The sequence below is a fragment of the Cydia pomonella genome, chromosome 2, assembly GCF_033807575.1.
Source record: "Cydia pomonella isolate Wapato2018A chromosome 2, ilCydPomo1, whole genome shotgun sequence".
Lineage (NCBI taxonomy): Eukaryota > Metazoa > Arthropoda > Insecta > Lepidoptera > Tortricidae > Cydia > Cydia pomonella.
In genome coordinates, this window is record NC_084704.1 from 10,290,976 (window position 1) to 10,313,734 (window position 22,759).

Genomic DNA, 22,759 nt, shown 5'->3' on the forward strand with positions numbered 1-22,759 from the left:
TTTAAAGTTTAAACCGTTTTCTAAATATCCGACGAGTAAGTATCTATATTATAATGTCCCTATAATCTATCAATAATCAAAAATACTATACATACCTAATATAATAACAAAAACTACCTAGGTACAAAAATCCACCACTATCAATAGGTACTATCATCCACATATCAACCTACTACGCTACTTGGCCTTAAAAAGATGAGGTAAAACCGAGTAGGTACGCTAACTATACGGAACGGTTATAGCTTATAGCCTAAAAGAAGTACCATAAGTACTTCAGGATATAACTAGCGGTTTTTGGTTATTTCTTTCCTCTCGAAATTTACCTATATAATATTCCTAGAAAAATTATAAAATGTTAGTACTTAGATGTAGCCTTAGAATGTTCTTCGAACTCATGAATGCTTGAAACTGTGTGTAGGTACTATGGTACTGTGTAGTACTTACTTAGGTGCCTACATACTTTAACGATAGAGACTTGTGCATGAGCACGTTTGCGGCTTTTAACTTTAATAAGAGTTTGTCTAGTGTAACGGCATAAAGGGGGAAGGGAATCCGAAGGGATCCTAAACACATACCGAGGCAAGCCCTAGACTGGAATCCCCAAGGAAAAAGGAAACGTTGCCGTCCAAAGCAGACCTGGCGCCGGACTATAATTACAGAGGCGAAGGCTATTGGGAAGACTTGGAGCGAACTCAAGCACGAAGCTCAAGACCGATCCAGATGGCGGCGCACTGTGGACGCCCTCTGCCCCATCTAGGGGACATAGGACAATAAGTCAAAGTAAGTCAACGGCATAAACAACGAAGACTGTTCACCGAGGTCTATAGTCGCTCATTTTAATGTCCGCACACTCAAAAACAATGGTAACACTAACTGTTGCCCACGACTTCGTCCGCGTGGATTTAGTTCCCGAAGCACACTTTCAACCCCTTTTTAGCCTTATTAGGGGCTGAATTTTCAAAAGCACTAAAATTATATTTTGTGCTTTCTAATATATTTTAACACCTTTTTAACCCTTTAAGAGTATTAATTTCCAAACACGCTGAAATACTTTTCTCTTATTTTAATATAATACCTCTTCATGATGTTTCATGTTCCTAGCTTAAAAGTTGTTCCCCATTCAAACGTTCATCCCCCTTTTAACCTCATTAGGGGATGAATTTCCAAAATCGCTGAAATACTTTTCTCTTATTTTAATATAATACCTTTTATTTGAAGTTTCAAGTTCCTACCTTAAAAAAAACTTATTCCATATACAAACGTTCATCCCCTTTTTAACCCCTCTAGGGGATGAATTTCCGAAAACGCTGAAATGACTTATCTTCTATTTTAATATACGTACATAATACCTTTTCATGAAGTTTCAAGTTCCTAACTTAAAATAAAACTTGATTTGACATACTTTCAACCCCTCTAGGGAATGAATTTCCAAAAACACGGAAATTATTTTTCCACTATTTTAATAATTTACCTTTTACGAAATTTCAAGTTCCTAGCTCAAAAAAAGCTTGAACCCCATACAAACTTTCATCCCCTTTTAACCCAAGTAATTTTGAAAAAAATCAACCTGGTCTTTCTTTTGCCATTTTTTGTGATCTTTTTTGCCACTTTTGTGTTATTTATAGTCAGGATCGCGAGCTCTTTTCATCCTTATCGGAGAAAAAAAGTGTCCCAATATTTCCATGAACACATTCTTCAAACAAAAAAATCTTTTTTGTTTTCGCCATACAAAGTATCCAGGGAAATGGTAACACAATAGGAAAAAACTCTGGGACATTTTTTTATCCCATTAGGATCGAAAGAGCTCATGATTCTGAGTAGACATAACACAAAATTTATGAAAATATAGATAATGAATGAAAGTGGCATTAAGAAACGCTCAGAAATGAGAAATATTTTACTTCATAAATAATTAGCTCAAAAATATTTGTAAGCACCTTGGTCGCTCCGATATATTAGATGACGACTGTACAAGATATCCCGTACAAATAATCAAAAGAAGAACGTCTAATTCCAAGTATTGTAAATATACTTACGAGTTCCAAGAGAAAAGCGACACGAACGCGGTAACTTCATTATCCTTGTCATGTTTTTGAACTTCAATGTCGCTGGACGGTCACGCTTATATATTAAGCTTGTGGTTTTATAAGCCGCAAACACCATGGTGGCTTAGCCTCCGTAACATAGTGGTAAGAACCACTATAACGAATGGTTTTGTAGACTTATCGAGTAAGTCCTGCATTATAAGATTAGTAATTACTAGTTAGGTAAGTAGGTTAAAGTTGATTTCTTTTGACGAAAATTGAAGGGGGCAAATAGGACAATATTCGGTATTTAGGCAATCTTGCAACCAGGATGTAATTTTAAAATTACACGAAAAATTGATAGCGTTAGAAGTTTTGAGATACCGGCCCAATTGCTTAATTTTACCAGTTTTACGACGTGAGCTATCTATCGAGACCTCAAACCTGTCGATTTTTTTACCAGCGCTGTTTTGATGGGACAACATGTTGACTGGGTTAGGGTCGGCAACGCGCATGTAACACCTCTGCAGTTGCAAGCGTCCAAAGGCTATGGTAACTGCTTACCATCAGGCGGGCTGTATGCTTGTTTGCCACCGCCGTAGTATATAAAAAAAATGTTTTCATATATTTGAATTTCTACGTTATCATAACAGTTAAATAAATTTAAGGCGCGGTGTATAGTAAAATGCGCTATTTTTAAATCGATATTTACAGGCTTGTACAAGGATTTCATCGATTATTTTCTAATATGTATAACTTCAGTCTTTGAACTAGCCGTATGCTTGTCAGAAACACGATGGCTCATCTTTTTCTCGATAGATTTTTGCTTTGAAAATATGCTTAAAACTGTATTTATTTCGATATTTTAGAAGTACTATGATGAATATCAATATGAAATTTACTTCATTCAATAGCTTTTAAGTAACTCTAACATTTTGCTTGTCAGTTTATCGATGCGTTAAATTTTTCATTCATAATTATGAATTCAACATTTTGTCTACTAAACTTTACCCCGCGCGGCAATACCGTCAGTACGCCAGTACGCCCGTGACCACTGTCAGCGTCGGACCTGTGCTAGTTTAGCGGACGTTACATAAAATGGATAATCACACTATAAATACACAAATATGTTATACACACAATGTTTTCATCACTCTTACGAAGAAAAAACTAATTTTTAAGCTAATTGATTCTTAAATACGGTGACATTTCAGACATCCATCCGTCATATTATCTTTTTAGGGTTCCGTAGCCAAATGGCAAAAAACGGAACCCTTATAGATTCGTCATGTCCGTCTGTCTGTCCGATTCTGTCACAGCCACTTTTTTCCGAAACTATAAAAGCTATACTGTTCAAACTTGGTAAGTAGATATATTCTATAAACCGCATTATGATGTTCACACAAAAATAGAAAAAAAACAATAAATTTTGGGGGTTCCCCATACTTAGAACTGAAACTCAAAATATCTTTTTTCATCAAACTCATACGTGTGGGGTATCTATGGATAGGTCTTTAAAAATGATATTGAGGTTTCTAATATCATTTTTTTCTAAACTGAAAAGTTTGCGCGAGAGACACTTCCAAAGTGGTAAAAAGTTCCTCCCCCCCCCGTAACTTCTAAAATAACAGAATGAAAAATCTAAAAAAAATATATGATATACATTGCCATGGAAACTTCCACCGAAAATTGGTTCGAACGAGATCTAGTAAGTAGTTTTTTTTTAATACGTCATAAAAATTTAAAAAAAAATTTTTTTTCATCAAACCCATACGTGTGGGGTATCTAGGGATAGGTCTTCAAAAATGATATTTAGGTTTCTAATATCATTTTTTTCTAAACTGAATAGTTTGCGCGAGAGACTCTTCCAAAGTGAAAAAATGTGTGTCCCCCCCCCTGTAACTTCTAAAATAACAGAACGAAAAATCTAAAAAAAATATATGATATACATTACCATGCAAACTTCCACCGAAAATTGGTTTGAACGAGATCTAGTGAATAGTTTTTTTTTAATACGTCAATAAATTTAAAAAAAAAGTTTTTCATCAAACCCATACGTGTGGGGTATCTATGGATAGGTCTTCAAAAATGATATTTAGGTTCCTAACATCATTTTTTTCTAAACTGAATAGTTTGCGCGAGAGACAGTTCCAAAGTGGTAAAATGTGTGTCCAAAGTGGTAAAATGTTGAACAAGATCTAGCAAGTAGATTTTTTTTTAATACGTCTTAAATGGTACGGAACCCTTCATGCGCGAGTCCGACTCGCACTTGGCCGCTTTTTTGACAAGTTTTACACACGCACCTGTCCGGCATACAGCCACGATTAACCAAATGATGAAATGGTGCCTTGCACCCGAGTTAAACACTCTACTTTTAATTTTTAATACGAGGAAGGTAAAATACATGTACATTTTAAAAAACATTGCTAAGTATAAAATTCAGTAGTATTTATTTCGTGAGGGGTACCTACTTTTAATTATCAATTTAGGTAAAATAATATTTTAAATGGCTATTACAGTAATAATCAAATTGAATACCTATTTTTAAACGTAAACAAATAAAATTAATCCGCTTGTTTAATTTATATAAGTCATTATATTGGAACAGCTTCATTTTTAACACATACAGGATGCAGGAGATATACTGGATTTAAATATGTGGGATTTAAATAGTGCTTAGTGAAAGGTACCATTTCACGTTTTTGTGGAAGTGCTCAAATGGCTAATAGTTTATGTTATAAGTGTTGAATTTGTTTGGTATTTCTGGTTTATTAACTTTCATATGGTATACACTTAAGACTTTATTTACAACATTTATCAACTATTTTATTTTGTAAGGTGAGCAGGAGTGATATTTACCCTTCAAATTCCATTCAAAATTTTGCAAGTACTCGGTTCGGAAGTTCGTATATATTTGTACCTCTCGCCAATATTTTTATTTCACTGGTTAATTATTCTGTAAATTCAAGAATGTCACTAAATTCCATTTTTGATAATGTTAAACATAAAGTCCTTTGTAAAAGTTTGGTATAATACTTTTATACCATGCTATTTCTGTTTTGTATGAAATGAAAACTGGTGACATTTTATTTCTTTTTTCAAGTATAAATTTCGATGACACTCTGCGGTCAATTTCAGGTCTCGGCCAATGTTACCTTCTTCTTTAAAACCTTGGACCTTGTTATGTCTTTGTGACTACTTTACTATTTTTCCTGCCAATACAAAATATAAGTGGAAAAATCGATCGAAAGTTTCGCAAAATATATTTTCTTCATTTTTGCATTAGGGTGCTTATGTGTAATATGTATATATTAAAATAGTTTATTTTGAAATGAATCACTAGTCAAGGCCTATAGTATATCCCTTCAAGTGGCAGAAGCCAAAACGTAATAACTGGCCAAGAGCATGTCGGGCCACGCTCAGTGTAGGGTTCCGTAGTTACTCTTCCGTCACAATAAGCTAAACTGGAGCTTCAAGTATAGTAAATTGTTAACCAAGGGATGAAACGGTACCTTTCACCCGAGTTAAACAAATAGGCAAATTTGCATAATCAGTACCTAATTAAAGTAAGTCTTTTTACTATGAAGGGAAAACTTTTTGCGATAACTCAAAAACAGCTAAACTGATCATGTCCGCTATAGTTTTCATTTAATGTCTTTCTTAAGCTCTACTTCCACGATTTTTTTTCATATTTTTTGGACCTATGGTTCAAAAGTTAGAGGGGGGGGGACACATTTTTTTTTTCTTCCGGAGCGATTATCTCCGAATATATTCACTTTATCAAAAAATGTTTCTTGAAAACCCCTGTTAGTTTTGAAAGACCTTTTCAACGATACCCCACACTCAAGGGTTGAAGCGAAAAAAAAAATTCACCCCCACTTTACGTGTAGGGGAGGTACCCTAAAAAAAATTAAATTTTTAGATTTTATTGTACGACTTTGTCGGCTTTATTGATTTATATATCCATGCCAAATTTCAGCTTTCTAGCACTAACGACCACGGAGCAAAGCCTCGGACAGACAGACAGACAGACAGACAGACAGACAGACAGACAGACAGACAGACAGACAGACAGACGGACATGGCGAAACTATAAGGGTTCCGTTTTATGCCATTTGGCTACGGAACCCTAAAAAGTAGTCACGTGGCGGGGCCCCGTCGGGTGTTCAGCGCGGCTTTATAGAATATTACAAATTCAACTATTTAAGCTTATCTATGTATAAAAGTATATATTGAAGCATATATCGTTAAAATAAGCACTAAATACGCTATTCGAATAGAACAATTAAATTATTGTCTTCTTCTTCTTGGTCCCTCAATGCTGAGGATCGTGACATCATGTCCTTCTGTTGAAGTTGTCCTTGTTGTTGTTAAATTATTGTAATGTTTATGCATTTCGCCACATGCACCTAACTAATCAAACCTAGCAACAGTGACAGTTTTCCAGTTTCCTTATTAAAAATGACTACCACCACAAAACAAAGTTATGATTGGAGGTAATTGTTAATTAATTTTCTACGTAGGGCTTAAAATTCAAAGGTTAAGTCATAAAAAGTGTCCGTGAGGAAACGGATTTTTTTTTACCACGTATTCCTGAGGTCATAAGAATAATTTCATGTACAAGTTTAAGTCAATTCCGCAAAAAAAATTGTTTTTTTTTTTTTTACTTTTTGTATGTCTTTAAACATATTAAGTTCATGTTCTTGGAAAATTTATGGATTAATATAAATTGGTACATTTTTTTTCGTAAAAATTAGTCTATTCAAATGGTACCTTGTGACTTTGATATCTGTCAAGAAGGTAGTCTAGACTAGGTCCCAAAGTGGTGACTGGCGACATAGCCATCAAAAAGGCGTTATGCACTAAAACACAACGAAAAATATGTTTTTTAATTGGTATTAACTCTGAAACTAGGCGAATTAAAAAAGTTTATATGACATTTTTGCCTCTAAATACGATCCGGAATATACTGTTAAAATCTTTCCGTTTCCTCGAGGGTACCGTGTATTTACAAAATAACCTCTTTAAAAATCAAGGCAGAACTCGACCTAGACGTTCGATCCCGGATGAACGGTCCTTAGCAACCAAGCGTTAACAAGCGTGTGTATGTATGTTTTCCTTGTCTAACTTGCTAGCTACTTTTGGGCGGTAGAAGAGCGTAAATATTAGGGATTGCAAACCGGATTGATTTTCAATCCAGCCGGATCCGGCCCGATTTTGGCAATAACCCGGCCGGATCCGGCCGGACTGGATCCGGTTTGGTATATGAATATTAAAGTTAATTAAATGACATATTTTTCTAGTTTTTTGCGTAATACGTATTCCTCAATCTATAATTTGAAGTTAATAAATAACTTCTTAACAATAAAATAGAACTTAGTAGCAAAAAAGTGTGACACTGTCAATATCACTTTAAAAACAAAATATGAAATCGGTCATTTATTATATTTAACCATTCACAAGTGCTCAAATTTTCGTTTACAATTATAAATTAGATTAGTTTCTAAAGCCCGGTAATGGGATGTGGGGTGGGAATTGGAACTCCTTGAAAGGACAAGTTTTCGTAACTGTTCTTTGATTGAATTCTTTGTAACGTTGACATCCATTCTAGTAAGAAAATAAGCCAAAATGATATTTAATTGGCCCTCATTTTATGCCCGAGAAAGTAGTTGACTGTATGATTAAAAAAATTGAACTTTTTCTTAATTTACAGAAAATTATATTGGTCAAATTATAGGGAATGGAACACGACACGACGATCTCATGCAAAAAATAATAGAGTGTAGGATTGAAATCCATCGCGGAAAGGGACTCCCTCAGAAAAGTTACATGGATCAAATAAAGAATTGGCTAGACGTAGAGTAGCATGTACCAGGAGATGAAAGAAATTGCATAAGATTGGTTGAAATTGTAAAGACAAAAGATTCTCTCTTAAATTTGAATAGAAAATAAACAATATTTTATCATATATATGTATATTATAATATACATAAAATCGGAGTAAAGTAAAGATCATCAATGTTATCATATATTCATTCACACATGTAACACATATTGATTAGCCTAACTCTAGTCGATTGAGTACCGCTGACTTAATCCTGCTCATTTGTTTACTTTTAATCTCCTATCATATCATTATGACACAATATTAACCTTCTCTTTAGCATAAATTACAAATGCCTTCCATGGCATCTCCATCCTTTAATGTTTCCTTCTATTACAGTATTTATGTAATCGTCATATCGTGCCACCAACATGAAAGGCATCTTCTGTTCCCAGTCATCGTCATAATAAATATATTTTTATTTATCTAAATTTAAACTTTTTCATTCGTTTTATGCTCTGTTCAACTTCATACCTCTCATCCGTCGCCTTTTCCTCATCTAAAACGCACAGTGCGTGCTGTATTTAGGCGTTTTTTTTATTTTGCCGGATCCGGTCCGGATCCGGTGATTTTTACTGGATCCGGTACCTCCTGAAAAGTGCCGAATCCGGCCGGATTACCGGATCCGCCGGACCGGATTGCAATCCCTAGTAAATATACTTCAAAGCCTTTAACTTTGCCACTAAATATGGCAACACCTCACTAACCACCCTCTGTTGGCCGACAGCTTTCTGGCTATCGCATCGACCCGTGAGTGGTGTGCCACCACTTGAATGGATAAATAACATAGTTGACGATAAAATAATTTTGTTCATCGGAAAGTTTTGTATGTTAATTAACTTTACGGAACAGGTCTTAACTGTACTTCTTTCCAAAGGAAAATAATACTCATTGAGACAATTCTAACAACCTCAAACGCAATTTGGTTGCGATATTTTGACACAGAGTTCCTATGGCCACCTCCTCTCTCATGCATCAGATCAGCTCGATGGTACCATAATATTTCATTGTCACCCTACTTACATACGTATGCAGATTTTCAACTTCATCTGAAACCTCAGTGGGTCAAATATACTTGAAATATTTGATTACAGACAGAGTAGACAGACAACAGACTGATTCTTTATTAGACATTAATTAAAGTCAGTCAATTATACTCATTACTATATAACTTCGAAGTAGTAGTGCATTTTTGCCATTAAAAACTTTAAATAATAAATAATAATAGCAGTTTTCTCGACTTTTGCATTTAAAATTTATAATCGTCTTCATTGTCGTCAATTCAAAAAATAATATAGAAATAGTCGTTACAGTTAGAGTCATGGTTCTTTTTTGAGAAGATAGCATAATTTATCTACTTTTTGGAGCTACATATGCTTGTGCATACCTTATGCTTATGTTTTCAGTTATCTCAATACCATCAAAAACATGCTACCTTTTTACGTTCACTTCCACAAATTACTTAGCTTTGCTAGTATTCTTCCTTTTTTCACTACTTGCCCGAAATTGACTTCTATTGCATTTTTAAGGTCAACTAAGTTTTGAATAGGTATCTATATATGATTTAAAGCAGACAGTTGTAACTTTTGTCTGAATTAGTAAGTAATATTATTTCGACACAAAACGATTTGGTATCATTTTACTAGATTCTCAATTTGCCGCGGTATACTCTAGTATTATATATATGTTGCGACTGCAACTTAATATTATATAAAAATCAATGCAGTAGCTAAACGCAGCCGTCGGGCTCGGCTAGCATTCGGAGGCTTTTTAAAAGCACCAATAGGAGCGCTCCACATAATCTGTTTCGCGGCCAATTGGAAGCATTTAAATCTGAACCTTTGTACTGATCAAGTAAAATATTGCAAATCACTCTTGCATCATCCTCCATACTTTCAACACCTATCTTCTACATTGAACCGTTTTGACAAGAACCCTTGTAAACCAGTACCCCTTTGGAAGATTATACTTCACTTCATTATAAATCGAAGTTTTATTTAAGTCGTCGAGATCCTGACCTGCACGGCGGCTACATATGGTCCTTCGAGCCGGATTATTGATAAGTTTAGTTATAAGATTGTCATTTTCGTTTATGTTTGCCTGTGCGTTTGTATGTAATGACACTTCTGGCAGATTATCTGCGTTTGTATTAGGTGTCAGAGGAAATTGAATAATGGAATGATGCAAAAAATCTGGACCTGTCCACCATAGTGTGGAGATGCTGAGGTCATCAGCCTTCATTCCTTGTGACACTAGATCTGCCGGGTTTAGCTTTGAGGGTACATAGCTCCATGTTTGTCCACGAGTGCTCTCTCGAATCTCACGGTTGCGGACGAACGGTTTCAGTCGACTAGACGGCCCTGCGAACCAGCCCAGCACGATCATAGAGTCAGACCAAAAGTAACTATGATCAACCTTCACGGTCAGTGACGAAATGACCTTTGCCCAGAGTCTTGCACTAAGCAACGCGCCACAAAATATTTTTTCTGGTGGCTCAAATGATGACGATGATGATGATTGATGTTCGCTCATGTGGCCTAAGTCGATGTATTCGCGAATAAAATCAGAATATAAGTTTTTTAAGACAGGATCGCGTGCGAGCCGTTTCTCCAATGCCAAGAAACGGCGCTTGGCCATTTGATATGAGTCGCCAAGTACATCCGGTGACTCTTTTAAAGGTAACGTCACAACAAAGCGGCCATCTTGATCGCGAATGGTATTATCTAAGAAACTTTTTTCGCACGCTTGCTCTTCATGAGACATGCAATGTTTAGAAGACACCGAGTCTAATTCCCAAAACCGGGTAAGATTAGTTTCCTCATTATGTGTGAGGAACGAACAAAAATAAGATTCGTTTATGTTTGTATTGTAGGCAGGTATGGAACCGCACACGATCCAACCTAACGATGTTTCACGTAATTGAGGTTTATTTTTACCTAATTTTATATTCGCGGAACCTAAGACGTCCCAAAATACTTCCGCCCCGACCAAAATATCAATAGCGGAAGGCTCATAAAATGATGGGTCTGCCAATGTGATGCCGGCAGGAATAGGTATATTGGTAAGATCTATGCGACATGGCGGCAGAGATTTATTTATTACTTCGGCAACATAACAGTTTACGGTCGTCGTATAGTTACTATTGAGTGACTGAATTGTAATATTGCAAGACTCCGGACAATGTGAAAGCTGCTCATTGATACCTGTGATCGTAGCTCCCGCGCTGCTTGTCGCTAACCCAAGCTGTCCGCACAGATCTCGCGTCACGAAGTTGGAGGAAGCACCGTTGTCCAGAAGCAGACGCGCCTCACGAAGCACTCCGTTCGCGTCACTCACGTGCACCAACGCTGTGGACAGTAGTCCGGAAGTCTCAGTAGGGGTAAACACTTTTGTTTGTATATTGCCGTTAAAGTGAACATCTGGCACCGGAACGTCACTGCTAGAAGATGCTTTGTCAACATGTTTATGCAAAAGAGTGTTATGCTTAAGTTTGCAATATTTACAATGAGATAACACACATTGTTTTTCTAAGTGTCCCGGGCGAAGACAGTTCTTACATACTGAGTAACCGTTTACATTTTTTATTCGATTATCAACATCTAATTTACGAAAGGATTCGCATGTAAATAAGAAATGGTCATGCTTACAATAAGGGCAAACAATAGGTTTGCGATAAGAATTATTATTAGTAGTTGTAAGATAATTATGCGTCTTTTGTGGCTCGCTTTGTGAATGCAATTGAAATTTATGTTTAGATGTTTTTTGACCAATATTATTGACGTAATTATCGCCAAGAGATTCAAGTAAGTCGGCCCTGTTGTTTAAAAATGTAATATATTGCTGCAACGTCGGCGAACCTGTTAAAAGGTTTCTGTGCTCCTCCCACTCACGCTTAGTTACTAGATCTAACTTCTTAGACATTATGTAGATAACTAAGGTGTCCCAATGGTCGGTAGGCTCCCCTAAGGTGCCAAGCGCACGCAAATTTTTATTAGTTACGTCCACCATGTTACGTAACAAAGAGCTCGATTCATGTTGCATAGGTTCAAGGTTAAACAAGGCCTGGATGTGATTATTAATTAAAAGGCGCGGGTTATCATACCGCTCCGAAACTAATTGCCACGCTTTATGATAGTTATCACTGCTAAAATCAAGACTTTGAATCACAAGGGCGGCACTGCTTTTTAAAGATGCACGAAGATAGTGAAATTTGCTTATGTCGTTGATAGCGGGATTATTATGAATAAGGGAAATATACGTATCTCTAAAGCCGAGCCAATGCTGATAGTTCCCATCGAAGTGAGGCAGATCAATCTTGGGCAGACGAACGAAGTCATGCCGGCCGCCGCCGCATGACGTGGAAGCCGCGGACCCGGATCCGGCCCGACCGCCGCTCGACTGCACCGTAGGGCTCAAAAGAAGTCGAGCAGTCGAGACCAACATAAAGAACTGGCTTTCAAACTGCTCCCGCTCCGCATATGCCTCGTCGGGTTTCTCAGTTAACGCTTCAATCTCCATCTGTAAAGCGTCAAACTCTGGATAAACCGATTCTATTTTATCCAAACGACACTGCAACTCCGTTATTTGTAACTCACTTAATTTTTCACACGTTTTAGCCACATTAATGTAAGTGTTAAACAAAGTTAATTTAGCCTTTAAACTGCCACGTTTCTTTACTAACTCCTTTAACGTGTCCGCCATTTTGAATTATACGTAAATTTAAAAATGCAATTACCTATGCGTAAGAGAAGTGTGAACACTAACGAGTTAAAATGCAACTGACGAGAACAAAGAAGCGGAGTAGATAAGCAGCTGCGCGCGAAATGTGATGATTTAGCAAAAAAATTATGTTACTGAGGCGAAGATAATAAGCGATGGAGACGGCTTTTTAATATTTAGTAGGATTTTTATAACAAAGTTGATATGAAGTTAAGCTATTTTATTGCGATGAATTATGATTTTGTATGAAAATGAATTATTTGTGCCTGACACGTATAGAGCTATTCTTAATTCCAAGAAAAATAGGTATAGAAGGGAAATTGAAGGAAATTGGAACGAACTCACTCTGTTTAGTCCTACGTATTCAGGTGATGCAATGTACTGGAACTGAAGTCCTTGATGTCTTGATGTGGTGGAAGTCCAACGAACGCTTTCCTTATGCCGGTAAACGCTGGGACCCCTCGTTTTCAACGTCTGTTGCGTGTTCTTCCTAAGCCGAAGAAACTGAAGACAACGAAGACGGTTGCGAAGATTGGTCAAAGTCCACTTCCACGATGAACCCGTTGTTGGTCAAGTCTGCCCTTGTCTTGAAGGCTGCGAAGGACCATATGTAGCCGCCGTGCAGGTCAGGATGTCGACGACTTAAATAAAACTTCGATTTATAATGAAGTGAAGTATAATTTTCCCAAAGGTACTGGTTTACAAGGGTTCTTGCCAAAACGGTTCAATGTAGAAAGTAGGTGTTGAAAGTATGGAGGATGATGCAAGAGTGATTTGCAATATTTTACTTGATCAGTACAAAAGGTTTAGATTTAAAAGCTTCCAATTGGCCGCGATACAGATTATGTGGAGCGCTCCTATTGGTGCTTTTAAAAAGCCTCCGAATAATAGCCGAGCCCGACGGCTGCGTTTAGCTACTGCATTGATATTTATATAATATTAAGTTGCAGTCGCAACAATATAATTATCTAATTTTTAATTTCATTAAGTTTAAATCATAATCAATATAAATTTCCGGAAAAGATCCCAGAACTAACAAACCAGAATACGGATGGCGTCAGAATAAGGACGTAGGCTTGCTGCGAGCGCGGCGCGCGGGGCGCCCGCCTGCCTGCTTTACCACTTCGTCTGCTTCACCCCCTCAAAAACCTAAAATCTGTCTATAAGAGCGCCTTAAGCACATTTGCCATTTGGTCGGCAACTTTCAACATCGACTTTATTCCATATATGTTAAGGTATAAAATCAAATATACTTATGCCTTATGTCAATTACAAACTAGAAACAATTTACTTGTAACTAGTAACTACATCTTAGAGTATTTATCGTAGAGGTAAATATATAATCCAGATACTTTATATCTCTTCCTCTTCTTTTCTTCATCACAAGACCAATTTTACGGTTCAACTTACCATTCCGTGTATCCTTCTATTTTGTTTACCGCAACACATCACCGAGCTCCACCCCTGACACGATCACGTTGGGTAAATAAAGTGGAATGAACAAGGAAAAATGCAATTTACGGGGACACATATATTGTGCACTTTAATATTGATGTAAAATAGTTATTTACGATACAAGTGCAGAAAATAGGAAATTCGCAACGAGCGGTGATAATTCAATCGACACGAGTTGCGAATTACCTACTCGTCCTAAACTTTAAAGAGCCATATGTACTGTAAAAAATTATACAATACACGTGCGAATAGGTAATTCGCAACTCGTGTCCATTTAAAACACTCCTTTTGGTTGCGTTTTAATTTAACAGCACTCGTTGCGAATTTCCTATTTTCTGGACTTGTATCGTAAATAACTATTTACATGTAATTTGAGCTTTTAACCAACGGGACACTAAAGTATTCCACAATGATCCAAACAAAATAATAAACAGTCAACCAGATTTGAATACGAACTGAAGGAGATGCAATAAATGTTACTGGCGTCGTAGAATTAAAAACAATATGTGCATATTTTGGACATGTATGAAACATCACTCATCAGTATACAACTGAAGAAATAACTTAAAAATATGTCACAAAGAAATGGCAAAAGATAAGGATTATCACAGTAATGGAACGATGTAATGTAGATACCGCCACAAACGACCATCATAAGAATTACAAATGGTGGCAAGATTCCTTTAATAAAAACATAATAACACCAAACTGAAAACAAGTCAAATAACAAACTTTTCAACAGAGTTATTTACAATTTATTTATACACTTCACTAATTTAAAGTTAGCACCAAAATAAATATGTAATAATATCATATTAACTTCTTAATTCGTCTACGCCCGTCGTAAACCTTACCATAATACGATGTATCCGTAAACACGGTTCGCGGTAATCGCGTTTGATATAATTAATGTCTAAGGCCCGGTTGCACTAACCACAATGGACAGACTAATCAACGACAAGCAGTGAACTTTGAAACTTCCCATACAATACAGTTTTGCGAAAGTTTTACCGATGACAGGCGGTTTTTTACAACCGGCCTTTAGTCTAAAATAGTTTTGACGTAGAATCCAAAAGGTAACCTTAAGTTTGGAATGGATGAGTCCTATCTAAGCTTTCCTTCCTTAATCCTGATTTGTTGAAGACGTCTGGAGTACTTGTAAGGAGCACGGTGATCACCCAAAAGTGAAGACCCAGCTGAAACAAAAGTCTAATTACAAAATTTGTTTATGGATAGTTTTAATATAATGGTAAATGATTTATATTTACAAAGAAAAAAAAAATATAAATTTTTCTCGTAAGTGTACTATTTAGTTATCTCAGAGCGTTCACAGAATGAAGTTGAGGTAAATATCAACAAAAACTTTTACACTCTGTCTCTAATAAGAATTACCTACAGTAATGTTTTAGTAACAGTCTTTTCAAAACTTATTTTAACTTATTATGGAACAACCTGAATGAATGTGGAGGCCGGGAGTGCGTCGTATTATAGTTATACTATACAATGTATTGTATTGTATTGCATTTATTTCAAGCAACATGGCTCGTCAAAGCTTTGAAACATAAAGAATGTAGGGCTAGGGCTAGTAAAAGGCAGATTAGTATACTAACCATATAGAAGAGCACGAACATCCTGAACACGGGGTATCGGAACATGTACCCGATCTTCACTGAGAGCCCTCCAAAGAAGCCTGTTTGCCGCGCGCGGCGGGAGCGTTCTTCGTGTTGTAGTTGGACCACACTGTGTGTGTTTCTTGCGCGGAGGGCCGATAACTCCGACTTGTATTTACACTGAAATTGTGTAATTTCATTAGTTAGGTATAAATTTATATCCTTTAAATATTTGATACTTAGATTCATGACTTTCTTACATGATGAAAAAATATTAAATTCGCACCTTCAAGACATTCATAAAACTTAACAAACCTTTGTTAAATTTTGTCCCTTTCTAACAAACACAAATGTCAACATGACGGATAAGAACAACCGATTGTCAAGGACTTACTAGACTTAACAGGCGTTTATGACGCGCAGATTTGTCAAATTTAACCTTTACGTCACGCGTCTTCGTGAATGACAAGATCTAAAAATGCCTTTCCAAATTGAATATAATTACGAAAAATATGTGCAATGATATTTGGCATTAAAATGTGCCTATCAAAATAATATTTCCTGACCTAAATTTGCTATTTACCTATGGGAACATCAATATTGCGGTCATTTTATCAAGCGTTATCAACGCAACCATTCTCACGGTTTCGATAAGGAAAACTGACCAAATTAATATCAATGTATTGGGACTGGAATACCCGCCTAAAACAATATAAAGTCAAACATCATCTCACCTCCAACTTTTCCATCTGTATCCTCAGCATATTATTATCCGCCAGCAACGAGTCAATCTTCCCCTGCCTCTGTACCAAAGTCTGCGTCAGATAATGTATCTTCTCGTTGTCTATGCTCGCCTGGTCATCGTAGTCAGCGACGTTGAGGGCGCTAGTGTCAGCGCTATGCGCAGCTATCTCTTTCAGGCGGGATATCTCGTTGTCCTTTTCTCGCAGCGCTGTGTGGAGGGAGACGAGCGTTTGATTGGTTTCGGAGTGGATGGTTTTTAGCTCCTGAAAGAGAGTAGTTGATTTTAAAAGAATAAGCAGCTGGGAGTTGTATGTCCAAATAAACATGGGACAGACAGACACATGGGGTATTACAATGAATATTAACATTAGAGGAACCATATTTTAACTTGGTTACTTTACCTAAAATTGGGTCGATTACGGTAAATATCTATATACATCGTGGGCTGAGGGCTGATTGACCGCATTTCGGGACTAAAATGGAATGCGTTGTTCATGGGACTAAAATGTCATAGAAAGTTTTCTGAAATCGGTTTTATGACATAATGTCAATTCTTTTGAAGATTTGTTTCTGTAATAACTTAGTGAAAAACAACTTTTTGGTTGCGACGCTGCCAATATGTGACTTGGTTTAAACATACCTAATTACCTTCTGTCAGACATTCAAATTTTAAAGTAAACTCGCAATTTTTATCTGTAATTAAATAAATAAAAACCTTTACTTATTTATTGTAATACTTTTTTGCCAAGATGTTAATAAGAAATAACGTGTAGTGCAGAAAATGCAAAAAAAATATTTTTGTTGCTAAAGTTGACCAAAACACATATACTTAACATATTTTGCTCCTTATGACCTCAGGACTGCAAGTTTTCCTATTAGCATTTTTTTTCTACCTTTAATACGTGATTTTGTACTATACTTGCCGCAAAACTAAGTGGCGAGTCAGGTCATAATGCCATATCTTTCACTCTTGGTTGGTATTATCAAGGGTAAAGGAGATAACATTATGGTCTCGGTCGCCAGTCAGTTTTGCGGCAAGTATACGCTACTTTATTATAAAGTACACTCAGTCAAACCATTAGGTTACGCGGTAATCAAATTATCACATTTATTCGAATCCGTACGCCACTTTGGATGATGAGATGCACGTACGTACCTGTCCTGTTCGCACACCGGAGCAATGTGAAGACCGACATAAATATTTATATGCAGGGCTAAAGGTCACGTTAACTATTTTAAGTTTTGCTGATAATACATTGAACTATGGATTGAATAGACTTCTGGGGGTCTACCGCGAAAACCGAAATTCGCAAATTGCGGGGATCTTTCTCTTTTATTTACTCTCACTAATACGTAATTAGAGTGACAAAGAAAAATTCCCGCAATTGACGAAATTCGATTTTCGCGGTTATAGTCTATACCCTAGCGGCTGTACCTTAGTAAGCGCCGCCACCTGCGCGTCCGCGCGCGTCTTGAGGCTCCGTTCGTCTCTGAGCGCGTCCCGCAGCGCGGCGACGACGCGCTCCGCGGCCTCACAGCGCGATTCCAGCGCCTCGACGTGTTGCTTTGTCTCGTTGCTCTCGCTTCGTATATTTGCCACTAACTCGGTTAGTTCGTCTCGCTGCTCTCTGACGATTAGTATAGAATAATTATAAAGTATAGTAGTATAGAAATAATTTATTCGTAAGCACAAACACAAAAGAGAAAATTATACAAATAATAAAAACATAGGAAGGAAAAAGTGCCAACTTAAAGTTACTGTGCTACAAAATTTTCTTTGACAATCTACCTGTATTTCAAATTCTCTTTGGTGTTTGTATAGCACATGGTTATTTTTACTCTGTGGCTGACATGCTGCTATCATATCGGTTTATTTTATATAAGTTTATGTGTGTCTATTTGTATTTCTTATATGTGTATGTTTATTCACTATAATTGTGTGTGTAAATGTAGGCTTCATAACGTTCAACTTGTACTTTTTCAATTAATCTCTCTTTTTCTGCTACCCACAGGTTGTCTGGAAGAGATCGCTCTTTAGCGATAAGACCGCCTGTTGTCTGCCTCTAATTTTAATCAATTGTTTCTTTTCTTTTGTATCTTTTTACTGAGGTGTGCCAATAAATAGTATTATTTCTATCTATGATTTATAATTGTTACATATTTGCTGTGACTTATTTTTCAAAAGTGTATATCAAAATGATATTCCCACCAACAGAACATTCGACTACTACAGTGAAATTCAGAATTTAAAAAAAAGTAAAATGACGTGCCCTCCTGGTCTGAGAGTCAAGAATGACAAAAGCCTATATTATGTCATACTTACAAGTGTTTCGTTTTGACTTCACCCAACTTATGTTCAGAATATTGAATAACAATAAAACTCACTTTAACACTTCCAACTGCTCAATCAGTATCTTCGTATCCTCAGTCAAATTTAGTCCCTGTTGCAACTGCTTTATTTCCTTATCTTTCGCAGCCAGCGTACCCTTGACCCTGGACTTGTACGACTCCCAGTCCGCCTCGAGCCTTCTACACTCCGCTGTACTCTTCTCTAGGTTAGACTGGAGTTCGTCGATGGTTGTTTGTGCGTGTTTCAGATCTTTCTCGGCTTTGATTTGGTGGGATTCGTGTTCGGACGCTTCTTTGTTGAGCTGTCTTACGCTGGAAAGAAAGGTGGTAGATTTTTTAAAACCTTGATGGCCGTCTGCACGCAGCATATATTAGTTAGACAATAGACATTTTAAGCCCTTTTGGTTTTTTTGCGGCATTTTAGAATAGATCAATTGACAATGTTCGAAGAAAAATATACGATTGGTAATTGTTGCCTTGGTGTCCCTACACACACACACACACACACACACACACGCATTTATCTTATTTAGGACCAAAAATTACCAGGGCAACAAGCTGCGAGAAGCAGCACAAGGCAAGTCAGGCGTGTTAGTTAGTTTTGGGCTGGTGTGACAATCTTCAAATACGCCACTACCTACGTGTGCTAACAAATGCACCCCAAATGATAATTTGAAAAGAGAGCAATAATTATCTTTACCTAAGGCTTAACAAAAGTCAGTTAAGTCCTACTTTAACCTGTACATATGTTGTAAAGAAAATAGAAAACTGCCTTATAATGCCACTAACAGTTCTTCTAACTCCTTATTTCTATTCTTCATGAGCTCAATCTCCAATTCTAACTGTTTACATTGCTGCTTCTGCCTTTCCACCTCTGTGACGGTTAGCTCATGTATTTTCATTTTCAACTCCTCAAACTGTGCGGACAAGGACAACTTGTCCACTTGGTTTTGCTGGCTCACTTGCTCTGCTGTTTTAAGCTTCACTGTAGCTTTTGATAATTCTGAAACGTAAACAACGCATTGTTATTCCATTTTTTAAGTATCAGTAAGTTTAAAGTATAATAATACTAATACTATGTAGTTACATAGGTACTTAGGTTTCGTAGGTCAATTTAGATTTTCGTTAAGTTTTGTACAGTCAGTAGTGGAAGTGCATGGCTACTTTATGAATGAATTCCATTCGTTATGTGTCCATGCTGTTGCAGCTTGCTATACACACTAACCTTGGCTTATGCTGTAGGTAGGCACTTGTGTGTGTAACTGAATTATAATTATATTTGATCTTTGTTATATTTAATTTTTTATAAGTAAGAACCTGTAATCAGCTCTGTATTTCTATTGTATCTTATAGAAATGTTTAAAGCTGTTGGTTTTCCATGTATGTAATAAAAATAAAATAAAATAATAATAGTGACATGAGACATGGACAGCTGAACACTGCCGGAGTATAACAAGAGTAGTGACAAGTATGCCCATTTTTCAATCAAAGATGTCGCCAATAACATACGATTCTCATGTTTAACAATTTACTTTTAATAAAAAAATTGGATGGGAGAAGAAGTTCTTAAATACTAAAAATCAATAAATTAAAGATATGTCATATTAAGTACCGTAAAACCCAAATATAGTTCAGTACCTACTACTATGGTCCACAACTTCAAGACAATTAACTATAAGTACCGTCAGCATCACCAGTAGCAGTAGCAGATGAAACAAGACTCCAAAAGAACCTGCCGTGGAATTCTTTTCCATTGTAGAGACATACAACTACCTGCCATCTAAAGTATTTGGCACAGTCTGATCATTCTACATACATGGACTATCTTTTTGTTAAGCTATTAGAAAATGGAGATACTTTTGACGTGTAGTCTGATCCGTTGCTTTTGACGCTGAGCAGTGTTCTATTAGGTTTTGTCTGCTTTCTTTCTTTTATTAAATATTTAGCCATAGACCATAACATCCCTATCATAAGACTATTAAATTTAAATAGGATATATATTATGTGGCAATTATTATAAACAGCCATACCCAAGCTTTAAGCTTTGGAAGGCTTAGTTTAAGGATAGTTTGACGAATGGTCTTTAGATCATAGACTAATATGAACAAATGCAAAGCACTCTTGCTGATTACTTAATTTGTGTTATATTTCTTTCCTTCAAGCTTATTATTATTATTAAATCGTTTATTTCAGGCAAAGCCCAAAAAGTGTTAGTATTACACAACATAACTTACAAGACTATTGTTAGTACATACAGAAATCACAAACACAGACATAACCGGACGAACATAGAAATAATAAAATGTCAATAATTTATCTTTGGTGTAGTTTAAATTACCAACCAACCAACCCAACCATACCACCCACTACCCAATTATACCATACCAACTATGAAGTACCTAACCACATTAATAACCATACCAAACTAAACAGATACTACTATACCTTGCTCACTAACTACATCATTACCATCCTCCGTCTGCCCCAGCCTAAGAAGCAATTGTGATACCTCTTTGTGCAATACATTGAGTTCATTTTTCAATACAGTATTTTCAACAATTATATCATTCATTTCATATGCATAGTTTTGTTGATTAATTAGTTCTCTATTTGTTGGTAAGCTTGATCCTGTAATAAAATAATAGTGATAGAATCATAATGAATATGAAAGTTCAAAACAGAGTGTAATAACTTGCCTTATATTATTATAGAATCCGAATATTGTGGGTACTTATTTATATAAGTATTCCTATGTGATGTATTATTTAGGTTTACCATTTGCTCAAAAATGATTAATTTTCTGTATTAAGTAATTGAGAATAAAATTAATTGATAGGGTTTAGTTAACTTAAATTAAATGTACTTACTACTTAATAGTAGTATCTATACAAGTATAGGGACTACTTAGTGCCTATACTTGAAATATTAAAGAAATTAATAGGTACTGTAGTAGTACTAGACAATACAAACTGAATAATATTGTACAATTTTAAATAAAAATAATTAAGATCAATTTAATATTCCTCACTTCTGTGTCTGACTCCATAATATTCACTGGGCATAGTCCCACTAACTAAAGTTACAGGGCCATTGTCATAAGTTGCTTTAGGCAGAGCCTTCATAGTCATAGTCCTCCTTGGAGGATTTTTTTTATAGTCATTTTCTAACGGTTTTGATGTTAGTGTTGCTTTTCTAGGACCATAACTTGGTATTGTTTCAGTCACTAATGGTGTCCTTGATGTTAGAAATCGTGGCTTTGGACTTGCTGATCGATTTCCAATTGGTACGGGAAACTCCCCTTCATTTCTCCTCCTAGGGCCATTGCTTCGTAGAGCGGCACCAGTTTGCTCGTCTAAGTTGTTGAGTAGCGTCTCCGCTTTACCGGCAAGGTCAGCGAGCCAAGCCATTTTAAATACCTACACATGTCTGAAATAAAATAATTATTCTTGAGAAAACAGTAAAGTATAAAAACAAGACTAAGTTTGGGAAGACAAGTAAACAAATAGTAGGAAACATGTTTCAAACAAATTAATAGTAAAATCAACAAAGAAACTTTGACATTATATTGTGGTGAAAATAAAACAGATTATTATTACTCACACGTATATACTACTCTTAAAATGCATGTCAATTTTATTGAATTTCGTTTCTAATACAATTTCTAATCCAAACTCAAAATACGAATGACGTTTGACTTTGACATTTTACACGTAAACACGATCCTTTGCGAAATTACTGACAGACAGGTCCGAATTGTGCATAAAAATTTTAAACATAATCATTGATTAGATTAATATTCTTTGAAGTACATTTCTGAAACTACAAAATGCTCTGAAAAATCTTTATTCACAATTATGTACACGATAAACAAGTAAGGTGTCACGATTGACAAAATAATGTTATATTTAGAATGGTCAGAAGCAAGTAAGGTGTAGAATTTACGATTCGGAACTTGAAAAACAAATTTATATTAC

The 22,759-nt window shown here is 36.1% G+C and overlaps 2 protein-coding genes across 3 annotated transcripts; both read right to left on the minus strand.

The window, feature by feature from the left end:
* Positions 1-236: 236 nt before the first annotated feature.
* Positions 237-13,577, minus strand: LOC133515653 (uncharacterized). The gene is made up of 3 exons (XM_061848223.1): positions 12,644-13,577; positions 9,942-12,426; positions 237-250 (listed from the first exon to the last, which is right to left on the minus strand). Exons 2-3 carry the CDS (start codon positions 12,424-12,426, stop codon positions 237-239), a joined length of 2,499 nt encoding a protein of 832 aa, XP_061704207.1. The 5' UTR covers positions 12,644-13,577.
* A 566-nt stretch (positions 13,578-14,143) lies between these two features.
* LOC133533948 (golgin subfamily A member 5) lies at positions 14,144-22,510 on the minus strand. 2 transcript variants are annotated; one of them, XM_061873047.1, is made up of 9 exons: positions 22,386-22,510; positions 21,814-22,211; positions 21,255-21,413; positions 19,575-19,788; positions 18,822-19,097; positions 17,872-18,064; positions 16,427-16,699; positions 15,693-15,872; positions 14,144-15,278 (listed from the first exon to the last, which is right to left on the minus strand). In XM_061873047.1, the coding sequence occupies exons 2-9, from the start codon at positions 22,190-22,192 to the stop codon at positions 15,165-15,167; spliced, it is 1,788 nt and encodes a 595-aa protein (XP_061729031.1). In that variant the 5' UTR covers positions 22,193-22,211; positions 22,386-22,510; the 3' UTR covers positions 14,144-15,164. The 2 variants fall into 2 exon arrangements, with proteins under 2 accessions (XP_061729031.1, XP_061729025.1); XM_061873041.1 differs by having other exon boundaries at positions 21,231-21,413.
* Positions 22,511-22,759: the final 249 nt, after the last annotated feature.

Excerpts from the sequence above, each read along its gene's own strand:
- LOC133515653 (XM_061848223.1), bottom strand. The coding sequence starts at position 12,426 with ATGGAGATTGAAGCGTTAACTGAGAAACCCGACGAGGCATATGCGGAG.
- LOC133533948 (XM_061873041.1), bottom strand. The coding sequence starts at position 22,192 with ATGGCTTGGCTCGCTGACCTTGCCGGTAAAGCGGAGACGCTACTCAAC. Across the intron at positions 19,098-19,574 it reads AATAAGGAGTTAGAAGAACT|CGTAAGACAGCTCAACAAAG; the intron begins GTTAGTGGCATT and ends CTTTCTTTCCAG. Across the intron at positions 16,700-17,871 it reads AGGTGGCGGCGCTTACTAAG|GAGCTAAAAACCATCCACTC; the intron begins GTACAGCCGCTA and ends ACTCTCTTTCAG.